The 13,417-nt window shown below is 42.6% G+C and overlaps 1 protein-coding gene across 2 annotated transcripts in view; it reads left to right on the top strand.

Moving 5' to 3' along the window:
- Window positions 1-9,333, top strand: part of ttbk1a (tau tubulin kinase 1a) — a 46,921-nt gene extending 37,588 nt beyond the window's left edge. For both annotated transcript variants that reach the window (XM_090204912.1, XM_090204914.1), the window contains exons 15-16: window positions 6,025-7,514; window positions 7,840-9,333. In XM_090204912.1, the coding sequence (XP_090061038.1) occupies window positions 6,025-7,514; window positions 7,840-8,272 (1,923 nt within the window). In that variant the 3' untranslated portion in view covers window positions 8,273-9,333. The remainder of the gene's footprint in view (window positions 1-6,024; window positions 7,515-7,839) is intronic.
- Window positions 9,334-13,417: the final 4,084 nt, after the last annotated feature.

The following is a 13,417-nucleotide window of genomic DNA, read 5'->3' as shown; positions in this document are numbered from 1 at the left end:
AGGGGCTTAGCCCGAACCATGAAAAGCCCCAGGAGGAATAATATTCCTCCTCCACCAAACATTACAATTGGCACTATGCATATGGACAGGTAGCATTCTCCTGGACAAACCCAGATTTATCTGTCAGGCTGCCAGATGGTGAAGTGTGATTCCTCACTCCAGAGAACGTGTTTCCACTGCTCCAGAGTCCAATGGCGGTGAGCTGTACACCACTCCAACCGACGCTTGGCATTGTGCATGGTGATCTTAGGCTTGTGTGTGGCTGCTCGGCCATGGAAACCCATTTCATTAAGCTCCCAACGAACTTTTCTTGTACTGACGTTGCTTCCAGCTTCAGCTCACCCTAGTAGTTATTTCACAATTGTCTGAAGTTCGTTTGGTCATGAAATCGTGAAATCACATCACTGTCTGGAATCGGTAGCAAAGCTGCTATGTGTGGATGTTGACGGAGGAAAACTTGCACGTTTTAAGTTCTACCCAGAGAGACTGGATTTTCTGCTTGATATAGAAGTTGCCTCTAACCACAGATCTAGAATAAGATCACCCAACCCTGAATCCTATCCTTAACAATAAGCAGGGTAGACCCTGGACCAGTGGTTAGGGTGTACTATGCAAACAGCTGTGTTTTATGAATTGAAATCTGGTTCCAAAGTATTTCAGGCACTTACAGTTTAAGCTCCATAGAATGACATCTCTGCCATTGCATTGGCTCAGCACTTAAACTCTATCATTGTTATAGATAGATAATGCCAGGGTTTGGATTGCACTGGGGGGGCTTTGCGTTATCTATCTTCCTGCAGAATAGCATAAACCATTAATTCAAGTAGCCAAAGTTAGCCAAAAATGTCATTGGAATTCTGTGGGTTTTGGTGTGTATTTTTGCAGTGAAGTGAGCTACATACTGTATCAGGATCGACTGTTGTATGTGACAGTATGTTTGTGTAGATAAGTCATCAACATAGCACTTTCTCCATTGTTGTCCTTTGAGTACTGTACCTCACTATTGCACTTTATTAAGGATTTAACAGGAGAACTTGGTTACTGTTGGGCCCAGGTAGAACATATTGATGCAAAAGATGAGAAACGCAATAAATAAGGGTGCTTAGGGGGAAAAAATGTTACGCCATTTTGAAGAAAAAAGTTGAGGAAAGGACGAGGATTGGTTATTTCCACACTCATTTTATGCCACTCTCTCTCCATCCCCAACCAATGAGGTTTCAGACACATAAGTGGGTAGCATTTCTGATGTAAAGGGCATGCACTGTTGATGTAGCCAAGTGCAATGTACAGTATAGAAATGAATTGTATAGAATTGCACCTCAGCTTAGAAATACTTGACCCGTGACATCACAGGCTTCACGCTGCACTGTAAGCTGATTTTTGTTACACGCCAATGTTTTTTGGATGTCTTTTCAACATTTTAATGAACATTTTATGCTGTTATTTTACTGATATCTTGTAATAACCATGTATCTCTTGGCTTTGTGTTCCCTGTTTTGCTGAAACCATTGTGAAGAGGAACGATACTACTGTATTTCTGAAATGGCATAACCACATACAGCCTTCTTATTTGGTCTTCTCAATGAGTAGGATCTTATGTTTTCTTTTATGATTGCTTTTGTGAATGCGCTAAAGGGCTACGCTTACAGAAATATGCACCATTTTTACTTTTGCCAAGCTTTGCATTTAAGATGTTTGCATTTACTTAACAGCACTAAGAAGCAAACAAGCATCCCTCTCTGAATGTCGCCTCTGTCTCTGATTTAGAAAAGATAACTGTTCCGTCAGTTCATTTCTCACTGCTTGGTTAAACGATTTTCAGCAAATCATGCTTGTCGTTTTGTGTATAGCATCATGTAACGAGCAGTACTCAGTGAATGTACTGAGAGTGCTAGCTGCTAACTCCAAACTTCTTTTTGCACACATGCAAATTGTTCCTTGACATTATTGTCAATGATATTAAAAAAATATTGTTTTTGTACTTTTTTGTCCGTTCTCGGCAAACCAAATCTCGCCATAATACTCTCAATCAAAACAGGATGTCGAATGTTGTCACTGAACTCTGAAAATAACGCAGGCAATTTTGAAATGTACTTGCAGAGAAATTGGATTGTGAAAGACTGTTTTCATACTTCTAACATTATTTGCATGATATATAATAATATCAAACCTCTGTAAATGTAAATGTATAGAACGGTCATTCTATGAAATGAATGCCTTTTGCGTCCCTTTAGTATTTTAAGTAGAAATTGTACACCAATGGGCCTCCCGAGTGGCGCAGTGGCCTAAGGCACTGCATCGCTGTGCTTTAGGCGTCACTACAGACCCGGGTTCGATCCCAGGCTGTGTCACAGCCGTCCGTGACCGGGAGACAGATGAGGCGGCCTACAATTGGCCCAGCGTCGTCCGGGTTAGGGGAGGGTTTGGCCGGCCGTGATTTCCTTGTCCCATCGCGCTCTAGTGACTCCTTGTGGCGGGCCGGATACCTGTAAGCTGACCTCGGTTGCCAGCTGGACTCTGTTTCCTCCCACACATTGCTGCGGAAGGCTTCCGGGTTAAGCGAGCAGTGTGTCAAGAAGCAGTGCGGCTTGGCAGGGTCGTGTTTCGGAGGATGCATGGCTCTTGAGTCCGTAGTGGAATTGCAGCGATGGGACAAGACTGTAACTACCAATTGGGGGTAAAAGTACAAAATAAAATAATAATAATAATTGTGCACCAATATTGAATACTAAAAGCCTGTTATATTCAATGAAGTACCATTTAATATAGCTAACATGGACAATTCAATAAATCTGTTTTTATAATATGAATAAAGACTTGCTAAAGTGCCAGAATTTTGAAAGATCCCATCTCAAGTTTTTCAGAGTTTTGGAAGATTTTAACCAACTTAACCCCAAAAATTCCAAAGTCTTCATCATTGTAATGCTATAGTTACGTTGTTGCTTTGACAAAGTCATTTCTGAAAGATTATTATATATTTCATGTGATTAGTGATTAATTTATATCTGTCCCTCATTTTAAGGTCAACCCTGTTAACCAAACTCTCGTTTTGATATGGTGAAACTATTAATTCTTAATTCTAGAAGTCAAATCATAGTGTGAAAGCAGGTGAGCTGATTCTGCTCATTTTGGCAATTCTCTGGTGTTTTGTGTTAGAAACCTGAGGGTGTCGAGCAAAACACCTTTTATAAAATAGGTGAAATCAAAAGTTTTGTTTGACCAAGGTATACTACTCAAAGGGCACCCAATTGGTGGAACAACCCAGTGATTTTTTCGGTGAGTTCTGTATAATACCACAGGTAAAGGGATAGTCCCAGTCGGTATTAGATAGAATATACCGTCCTCACTCACCTGTGGGGAAACCACCTGTGGCTACCCTATTGGCTCACAGCAAAAACGTGACCTTTTTCAAACGCACTTTTCTTGTTTCTTGTTTTAGTCAATTACAAAACTACATTTAAGAAAAGTACAATATGTCTACAGATGACTTTTCAACATTGCCTGCGTTTCCACTGCTTAGAAAAAAACGTTATATTGTAGGTCTTTCCTCATGACCCTTTTCATGACGGTGTTAGGAGCCACGTGAGTGAGTGCTAGCTAGCTATCAACCGCAACATTAAGATAGCCAAGACCAACAACACAAACCAATGGACTATACAGCTACAAGTAGTGAGTGGAGTTACAAACAGACTATATTTAACAAGTTAACTGTCTTACCTGTGAGGGGAAATGTTTTCCATACACACAGCTATGTGTAGCATACTTGGACACTGGCACCCCACATTTCATACTTGGACACTGGCACCCCACATTTCCCATGCCAAATAGCTCTTCTCGCAGGCTTTTCCCTACGTGGGAGCATTGCGAACCATAGATCTGGATTTTACCTGGTTACATTGAACAACACAGCAGCTTTTCGGCATGTTTTGTTATTTCTGTATAACAAAAAAATCAACAATGAAGTTGGCTCTTTTACAATGGGGGTCAATTGGAAAGAATGTTTGTTTCCCCCAATTTGTGGGTGTGCAATTCCTTATTATGTGAATATTGACTCTGAGTATACTCACGGGTCAAAAATGTATTTCAAGGTGCAGCGAAGAGGGACTAGCATTTTCACAAAACTATATACTTCGCACCTTCTTATTTTAATTTCTCAGATAAGTTAAACATATTCAGTTTACATCACTGATACATGAGCATATCTTCCATATGTTCTGCATATCCTGTCCTATAGTCTGAAAAATGACTTGTTCCGCAAGGCTGGGTGTCCAACCTATTGTAAATGGATAGCATTATAAATTGAGAAATCTGCTGCGAAATCCACAGGACATGGGCAAAGTGTCTTGTGAAATATTGTAAACTGTTTATTGTGGCAGAAATCCCTTTTAGCCATGGATTAAGAGTGATTGAAAATGCCATAGATGTGATACTTGTTTAACATATGACAACATTACACAAAGCCACTGCATTGTAAAGTACACTGTATGCTCAGAAAGCCCCTTAACCCTCAGCCTTTCAAGCTGAGTTAATTTAAAAGCATGATGTGGTCTTGTATACAATTATTATCTTGAATTGCAGAGTTATATTTGTCAACGATAGCCTAGAATTTGAAAGTGTTTTCAGTCTATAAGTCTTAAGTGTTTAATGACTTGAATATTTTATGCATCTCCTTAAGGAAAATTGGCTGAAAATGAAGATGTACTGTAAAACGTAAATGAAATGCAGTCTCAAATAGCCGCCTGTACCTTTTAATAGCCGGGCAACGGCACACATTTCAACAAAAAAACACCTGTTTCAAATGAACGTTGGGTGTGTAAATGATAACACATTAGTGCAGGAAATGAATAAATGGAATAAAATGCGCCTGTTGTGTTCAGGGATGTAGGCTAGAGCTCTGCTACCCGACCTGAGCCCGATGGGCCTTGACATTATACATTGGGTTAGTGCTGGGTAGGGCCTGTTTTTTCATCAATAACTACGGTACGGGTAGGCCGCGGGTATCACTAAATTGATCATTAACATTTTGAAGCTGAGCTATTTGTCTCTGCTCTGCTGCACAGTACCTATCATGGTGTCAGAAGTGCTTCAACCTCGTCAAATATAAGACAAGAACATTGTTCAGTGTGCAGGAGAGATTTTTGTCAAATCGTTGTAAATGAGTGAGCATTCATCTTCATATTTGGAAACAGAGGGCTCACGAGAAAGTAGAAGGTACTGTATGATATAATTGTGAAAGAAATAAGTAGTAGTCAGTATAACTGCAGTATTTGTCAAGCGTGATCCGTGAGTGTCTTTTAGATGTACGATATACTGTATATACATGTGTACGCATTTTTTGTATCACAATACAATTGTACAGTCTGCTTGTAATATTTACAGGTAAAAAGCATGTATTTTAAACTTTTTGTAAATCAACAAAACGTATATATATATATATATACACACATACATACATACATACATACATACAACTCAATAAATGTTCAATTCCCAGTGGGCAAAACTGGATCAAATGATGTATTTTTAACTTTAAAACAGATTGAAAATATGTACTTTTAACCAGTTTACCTACTGAGTTCTCAGTTAATCTGTAGTAGCATGCAAGATAGTTGGTTTTAGTGTGTATATACTACAGTACTGTATGTCAAATCTTTATGAAGGGAAACACTTGAAAATCACAAGATATTGGAGTGTCTCTCTAAAAGGGAATACTCTTCAATGCATTTTTGTGCCTTTTCTATCAATGTATGTAATCTAGACAATCTTTAAAAGCCTGTGTATAACCCAAAAAACATAAAATCGTTTGGGGAAACAATTTTGTCCCTCGTTTCGTTCTTTATGAAGTTATCTTAGATATGTTCACATTACATAATCTTGGGTGTTTTCCCAGTTTTGTCCTCATTTACATCATGTGACGTGAGGCATATCTTCCAAAATACTTATTGTTTTATATTTTTTGACAATATTTCCAGCATGCCTCTTGTTCCAAGTGCAAAAGTAATTATTTAATTGCATCTTTTGTAGGTGATCATGTCTCCGACTGAGCACAATGGCCTATCTCAGCCTTGTCCAGACTTCAGGACCAAGGGCCAGCTGGACGAGAAGGAGCATTTCCACATCCTTCCCCAGCTCCAGGTCAAGCGGGCCGACTTCCTCACCGTCATGCTGACCGGCACCCTTCCTCAGCGGCGAACCTTCACAGCAGCTCTGCCGGCAGAGAACGAGGTCCAGGAGCCCCAGGGCCCGCGAGACGATGACGTGACCAAGAGTGAGTCGAACAGCGAGGCCAGCCAAAAAAGCACAGAGCGGAGCCAGGATGGGGCCCCTAATACCCTCATGGCTGAGGATGGTCCCAGGGCCCCCCGGGAATCCGCCACAGATGCTGACCCTGACTTGGAAGACGGCTCCAAGACCCTGATTCTGTTCTCGCCGGGGGATACCCGGAAGTCTCCATCCACTGGGGGAGAACACGCCCTGCTGGAGGTTGACTTCGGGACGCCGTCTTCCTCTACCCCTAGGAACGATATGCCTCTGGTGGGTGCGGGCAGCCAGCCAGAGCTCTCCTTCACACTGAGGTCAGACTTGAGGCCATCCACCCCAATCGCCCCCGCGTCTCCCCCCTTCACCAAAGTCGAGCGCACCTTTGTCCACATCGCCGAGACTTCCCACTCTAACGTCATGTCTTCCAGATGTCAGACCGCAAAGGAGAGCAGCGACCGCTGCAACCTCTCGGCCGTTACCCAGGAGACCTCACCATGGGAAGGAGACTCCCATGATCAGACTGTACATGTTGAACAGGGTGAGGAATCCCAGCGTCTTTCCAGAGAGCCCCAAGCCCATTCTATCCAAGACGTGACCCTGGAGAAGGGTGTCACTCGCACCAAACCAGACGACCGCCCACCGCTGGTTTTTGTTAAGTCCTTGGAGCCTGTCCCAGAAGCCATGTCGCCCATTCTGGAACACAAAACTCTCTCTGCAGATCCCAACAACGGGGCATTGTCTACCGAAGGTGTTGCCGAGTCCAACGCTGGATTACCGTTTACCGCACTCAGGCAGAGGATCAAAAGCCGCATCCCGGTTCTACTGTCTGAAGAGGACACAGGCTCAGAGCGTTCAGCCTCACTCTCAGCCCGAGCGCGACTACGGAGGAGAGCCCGGCAACTGGACCTGGCACGCCTGGTGGTGCAGAAGCAGCAGGGCCGCTGGATGAGGCTACCTTCGGGGACATCCTCCTCGTTGTCCTCTGGCGATGGGAGGGCCTCCGAGACGCTCTCCACCACCGGCTCGGAGGAAGACACCCACGCCTCTGATGAGTCTCTGGCCAGGAGGAGCTCATGTCTGAAGGCCAGGGCTGGGGCTGGGGGGGACCAGAGCCATACGGAGTGGCGCAGCAGAATCCCCAGGCCCGTCACCCCCATCAAGAGGCCCTCGGGGCGGCTGGTGGCCGCCGTGGCCTCCCCTCTCGCGTTGCCAGGATCGGGCATTTGTAGAGATGCATCCACCTTTGGTAATGGGTAAGTAGTCTTCACAACATCATGTTTGCAAACATAACATTATAACATTGTATGGCTCATTGGTTACCACAGTAAATGAAAAGATCCTTGATTGTTTTACTATAATTTATGAAAACACTTCTTTACAGTGCCAAATATCAAGAGTTAGCCATTGCCAAAGACGGTCTGATTTCTGTCGTTTATGACCTAAACTTAATTTGATTGGTTGAACGGTGCCATGTTCTTTAAAGTTTTGTTATGATTTTTGTAAAAACACTTAAATGATGACTCATCAAAGCTTTCCGGGGGGAAGAATTAACTCTTATTCCACTTATTCTCATTTCAGGCTCCAAGTTCAGAAAATAGGACTGAGCACTCTCCCGACCCAGAGGCGGTCTAAACCTCTGCAGGCTGGCTCCTCCTCTTCCTCCTCCTGTCCGAGGCCATGTCCTGTCCCCGCCCAGCCCTGCGGCAGCCCCCGCATGCCCCTGCGCTGCGTTTTCATGACCCGACGCAGCCTAAGCACCTCCCACTGCAGGACAGACAGCCCCTCCCCCCAACGTGTCCGTCCAACCAGACAGCCCCTCTCTGTACGGCCCACAACTGCCCCTCCGCTCCGGCCCAGGGCTAATACTACTACCACCACCATGAAACAGGCCAACTCACAGGTCCGCTTTACCCAGGCGTTCACCGCTATGCCTGCCAGAATCCGAGCCAAATCCACAGGTCCTGCCAAAGCAAAACAAAGTAGAGAGGACAAGATGGCTACCTCGAGATAGTAAACAGATTCACTGGGATGAAACGCGCACGCTTCTCTGTTGTCCTCAGAGAGACTCAATGCCTCAAAAAGCTCCAGGCCGACCCCAAAGTAAGACTGACGCGGTTTCCCATCTTTTTTAATCTTTCAATTACCTTCTTTGATTAAAATCATGTACCTCTACTAACTAGACCATGAAAACAACATTTGTTCCGTATTAGCACAGAACGATCTTCATGAGCTTCCAGTCAAGGAACTTTTAGTCAATGTCACCGAGGAGCGATGCTACCATGCTGCTCTGTGTACGCTGTTCACTGGTGCATTGTATACATTTTCCTTTTGTTTCTGAGGTTGAACATTTCTTTAGGTTTGTGGATTTTGCATCCTATATGCAAGAAATGTATTTGAACAAAGTCGGTCGTCATGACCCCTTTGCAAGTCAAGTTGCAATCTTTCTCAACACACAAACGTCTCACACCGATATACTAAGTTATCATCAACAATATCCTGCTCACTTTACATTGCATGGTATAGATATCACAAACACTTTTGATAAGTTGAATAATGTTAAGGAAATGTACGAAAGTCTCAATCTTCCAATGGTCTGACGCGATAACCAATTCTGATAGAATGCGAAGGCCAAAATCATTCCCAACTCTGGTCAGATGTGTTAAAAGAGGAAGGTTGGATTATGGGGTAAATTATTGCCGATATTAAGCGAATGCAGAAGTAATATTGCTGGCCTCCTTGTTAGCGTGTGACAATGGGCATTTGATTATATTTACATTCCGAAGACGTGTATATAAATGATCATTTCTTGAAAAATACATCTTTATTTTTTATCTTGTGAAAACAACCTGTATATTTTGCCTTTCCTCTGCTGTTGAACAACGTTGGCAAATATGCCTGTTTTTTTACGCATGAGGAAAAATAAGGTTAACTTTGAACGATAGATACCTGCCTTTTAATGTTCTGACAATGAAATTAATGGTGGATCATTGGAACCCATGTTTTGTGTTTGTATTGGGTAAATGAAACCTACAATTGCAGGGCACTGAGCTAAAGTAAAATCATGGTCATGTGGATTGACTCTCTCCTGTTTCCTTTCTACACTGTTTGTCAGATACAACCATCGCCCCTAGAAAGGACTGCTTCTTGTTCTCCTGCTTCTTGTCCTCCCAGGTGAGGGCAATAAAGTACCAGGTTGAAACAAGAAGCAGAAGTGTTTCGGGCCCTCTAGTACTGGAACTGAACCGTCCTGGGCAACTGAATAGGTCTGAAAGTTTGACTTATCAGGGTGAATTGACTCTGACACATTTTTGAAGTGTTTTCACAAATTTAGGCCATTTTATTTTCAAGAGGTAAAGTTACAGTACAGACGTGTACAAAAATGTTTCGCACAGACACACACACACACTTCTCCTCACAATGGTAAGTCCAGTCTCTCCCTAGTTTAGGGTCAGGCAGCTTTTCTAATTGTCTGTCTACAATCGTTAAGGCCAGGGTTGAAAATGTTTATTTTTTTCCATATAAGAATATTCCTGAGCAAGTACATAACTCACATTTGAATACTATTAATGCTATTAAATTCATATTTGATCCATCCCAACAGGAAGCAATAGATTACATAAATAATGCAAGTTATGCGCATAGGACTATGTTTCATTGCAGTGTAGTACTGTGCTGAGTCTAATGGTCTCTTGGAATTGCCCTTTAAATGCTGTTATACATGCACTGACAGCTGAGCCGATGAGTCCTGAGAGATATCCAGTAGAAGGGAGGCCTCCCTTTCCCTTTCTCCCCGCCCCCACTTGTTCAATGCAAGCACGTGAGATGGCATATGGTCTCTCCCTCCCTACCACGAGGCTGTGAGATGTCTCCCTGAGGTTGACGTATTGTAAAAAGTTCAATAAAAATAGTATTAAATCCAAAATGAATATGAGGTAAGGCGTGGTGGAATAGTGAGTATGTTTACATCCACAGTATGACAAATCAAAATGAATATGAGGTAAGGCGTGGTGGAATAGTGAGTATGTTTACATCCACAGTATGACATTAGGCCGAGTAAGATGTTTACATGTCTATCGTAACCAGCGTGAGGTCATAATCGAATTAAGCATACGCGTATTAAAACACCTGGATTTATGTTGCAATCTTTCAAATGATTAGGACATGTAAACACCTTAATCGGCGTTCCAGCGGTATATTTGATCTGCACATGTGCTAGCACCAGCAGTGCGAGCCTCCCTCTAGCGTGAGTGAAGTGAGCTTGGAAAAACTGAAAGTATGCATCTTAGAAATAGTTTTCACATACAAAAGGTATGTGAAATCAGAATCAAACGGATTTCCCAAAAATAACATGGTTATTTTGATTGCCGATTTTTCGACAGTCATCAAAGTCCCATCAAGTAGCCTGATTTAAGATGGTTCCATGTAAACAGGATTATTAGCGAAATCCTTGATCTTGCAAAGCATGTAAACGTATTAATCAAACTATTAGTGCATGTAGTGAGTGTATGTAAACGTACCAAGTGAGAGCAGAGAGAGAGGTCATGTGATGATTTACGTCAATGAAAATCTAAATACCGGAATACAGGACTCGAATGAATGAACTTGGGAAATATTGTTGGCTCGGTTAGCTAATAAGCCAAAGATACTGGAGAGTTGGCAGTGTTGTATCATGTTGACCAGAGGGTATCCTATAAAGCAAGCTAGATCTACTCAGGGTTTTCTAAAGCTTCACATTCAGTTAGCTTCACATTCCAACCCAGCCTTTCCATACTACAACTGGATATTGCTCGTTCGCCTGCCGCTATTTCTATCAGACTTGTAACTGCGCGTGCATGTAGCACATGGCTAGTCGAGCGCAGAACTCTAAACTGAGACAATGCTGAATCATTAATCCATCCGCGAGTCAGTGAAACATTTTAATTTGTGCCGAAATCAAAATGAAAGAAAAGTTACTTGTCAAGCAAATAATGCGTTGACCAGTTATCCCGAGATGAACTCAGCGTTGACCAAAGTTACTTCGCTAACTCCTCAAATCACCCACGCTTGCTAAATAAATACTGTAGGAAGGTGGCTTTGTGTGTTGTGCCCGGCCCACGATTTCCGTGAATCTGATTGGTCAAGACATGCAAAGACCCCGCAGCAGCACTCCCAGTTGACAAATCATGAGGCAAATCGGTTAAAAAACAGCATTTTGCCCCTCTTTTTAATGCTTTGCGTCAATATATTTTATTAAACAAAATAAAAAAGTGGTGTGGCAAATGTCGCCTTGCACATTTTCCTGCAGCCCTGACTGAGCTTGGAGACAACAAAGAATGATAAAGATCAAGGAGAGTGAATAGTGAGATCGTAACAAGATTTTACGTTAAAGTTTAAAAAGAAGCAGTCTATATGAGTTTGTCTTACTGTACGATGGCTTCCTCCATCCCTCACACTTTCTAGAAATGCTTGTGGTTATAGACAAATCTGAAAAAACATAGTTGCTGGTCTAATAAAGTACATGAAAAGAACAGAAAGGCCTGCACACTGAATATGCACCTAAATATACCACCTTAAAATACAATGTTTTGATCCAGGTGATCTTCATCAGTTCAAACAAAATACAAGTGCACATATACATTATCATATATTATAAACCCGGTTGGTTTGAGCCCTGAATGCTGGTTGGCTGGCAGCCATGTTATATCAGACTGTATACCACGGGTATGACAAAACATTTATTTTTACTGCCCTAATCACGTTGGTAATCAGTTTATAATAGCAATAAGGCACTTCAGATTCACATTTGTGGTATATGGCCAATATGCCACGGCTATAGGCTGTATCCAGGCACTCCAGGCACATGTTGCGTCATGCTTAAGAACCGCCCTTAGCCATGGTATATTCACCATGTACCACACCCTCCGTGCCTTATTGCTTAAATAAACAATATATTCACAGTTCACAATCCACATGATCATTACACCCATCTCAAATTTTGTGCACATATTTGCTTACAACCCTGCTAGTGAGCATGTCTCCTTCGCCAAGATAATCATCCAAATCAAATCAAATGTATTTATATAGCCCTTTGTACATCAGCTGATATCTCAAAGTGCTGTACAGAAACCCATCCTAAAACCCCAAACAGCAAGCAATGCAGGTGTAGAAGCACGGTGGCTAGGAAAAACTCCCTAGAAAGGCCAAAACCTAGGAAGAAACCTAGAGAGGAACCAGGCTATGTGGGGTGGCCAGTCCTCTTCTGGCTGTGCCGGGTGGAGATTATAACAGAACATGGCCAAGGTGTTCATAAATGACCAGCATGGTCCAATAATAATAAGGCAGAACAGTTGAAACTGGAGCAGCAGCACGGCCAGGTGGACTGGGGACAGCAAGGAGTCATCATGTCAGGTAGTCCTGAGGCATGGTCCTAGGGCTCAGGTCCTCCGAGAGAGAGAAAGAACGAGAGAGAGAAAGAAAGAGAGAATTAGAGAGAGCACACTTAAATTCACACAGAACACCGAATAATCAATCCACCTGACAGGTGTGGCATATCAAGAAGCTGATTAAACAGAAAAACCCTTACACAGGTGCACCTTATGCTGGGGACAATTAAAGGCCACTCTGAAATGTTAAGTTGTGTTACAATGCCACAGATGTCTCAAGTTTTGAAGGAGCGTGCAATTGATATGCTGACTGCAGGATTGTCCACCAGAACTGTTGCCAGAGAATTGAATGTACATTTCTCTACCATAAGCTGCTTCCAAAGTCATTTTAGAGAATGTGTGTAACCATGCAAGCGTAGGACCTCCACATCCGGCTTCTTCACCTGCGGGATCATCTGAGACCAGCCACCCAGACAGCTGATGAAGCTGAGGAGTATTTTTGTCTGTAATAAAACTCATTCTGATTGGCTGGGCCTGGCTCCCGTGGATGGGCGCCCCTGCCCAGTCATGTGAAATCCATAGATTAGCGCCTAATGAATTTATTTCAATTGACTGATTTCCTTATATGAACTGTAACTCAGTAAAATCATTGAAATTGCTGCATGTTGCATTTATATCTTTGTTCAGTATAAAATCACATTTTCTAAATCATAGATGGAAGCCAACATAGAGTGGGGAGAACAAGTATTTGATACACTGCCGATTTTGCTGGTTTTCCTACTTACAAAGCATGA

This window comes from Oncorhynchus mykiss, chromosome 17, assembly GCF_057628025.1.
Source record: "Oncorhynchus mykiss isolate SJ-2025 chromosome 17, ASM5762802v1, whole genome shotgun sequence".
Classification (NCBI taxonomy): Eukaryota; Metazoa; Chordata; class Actinopteri; order Salmoniformes; family Salmonidae; genus Oncorhynchus; species Oncorhynchus mykiss.
This window is presented reverse-complemented; position numbering and strand designations above follow the sequence as displayed.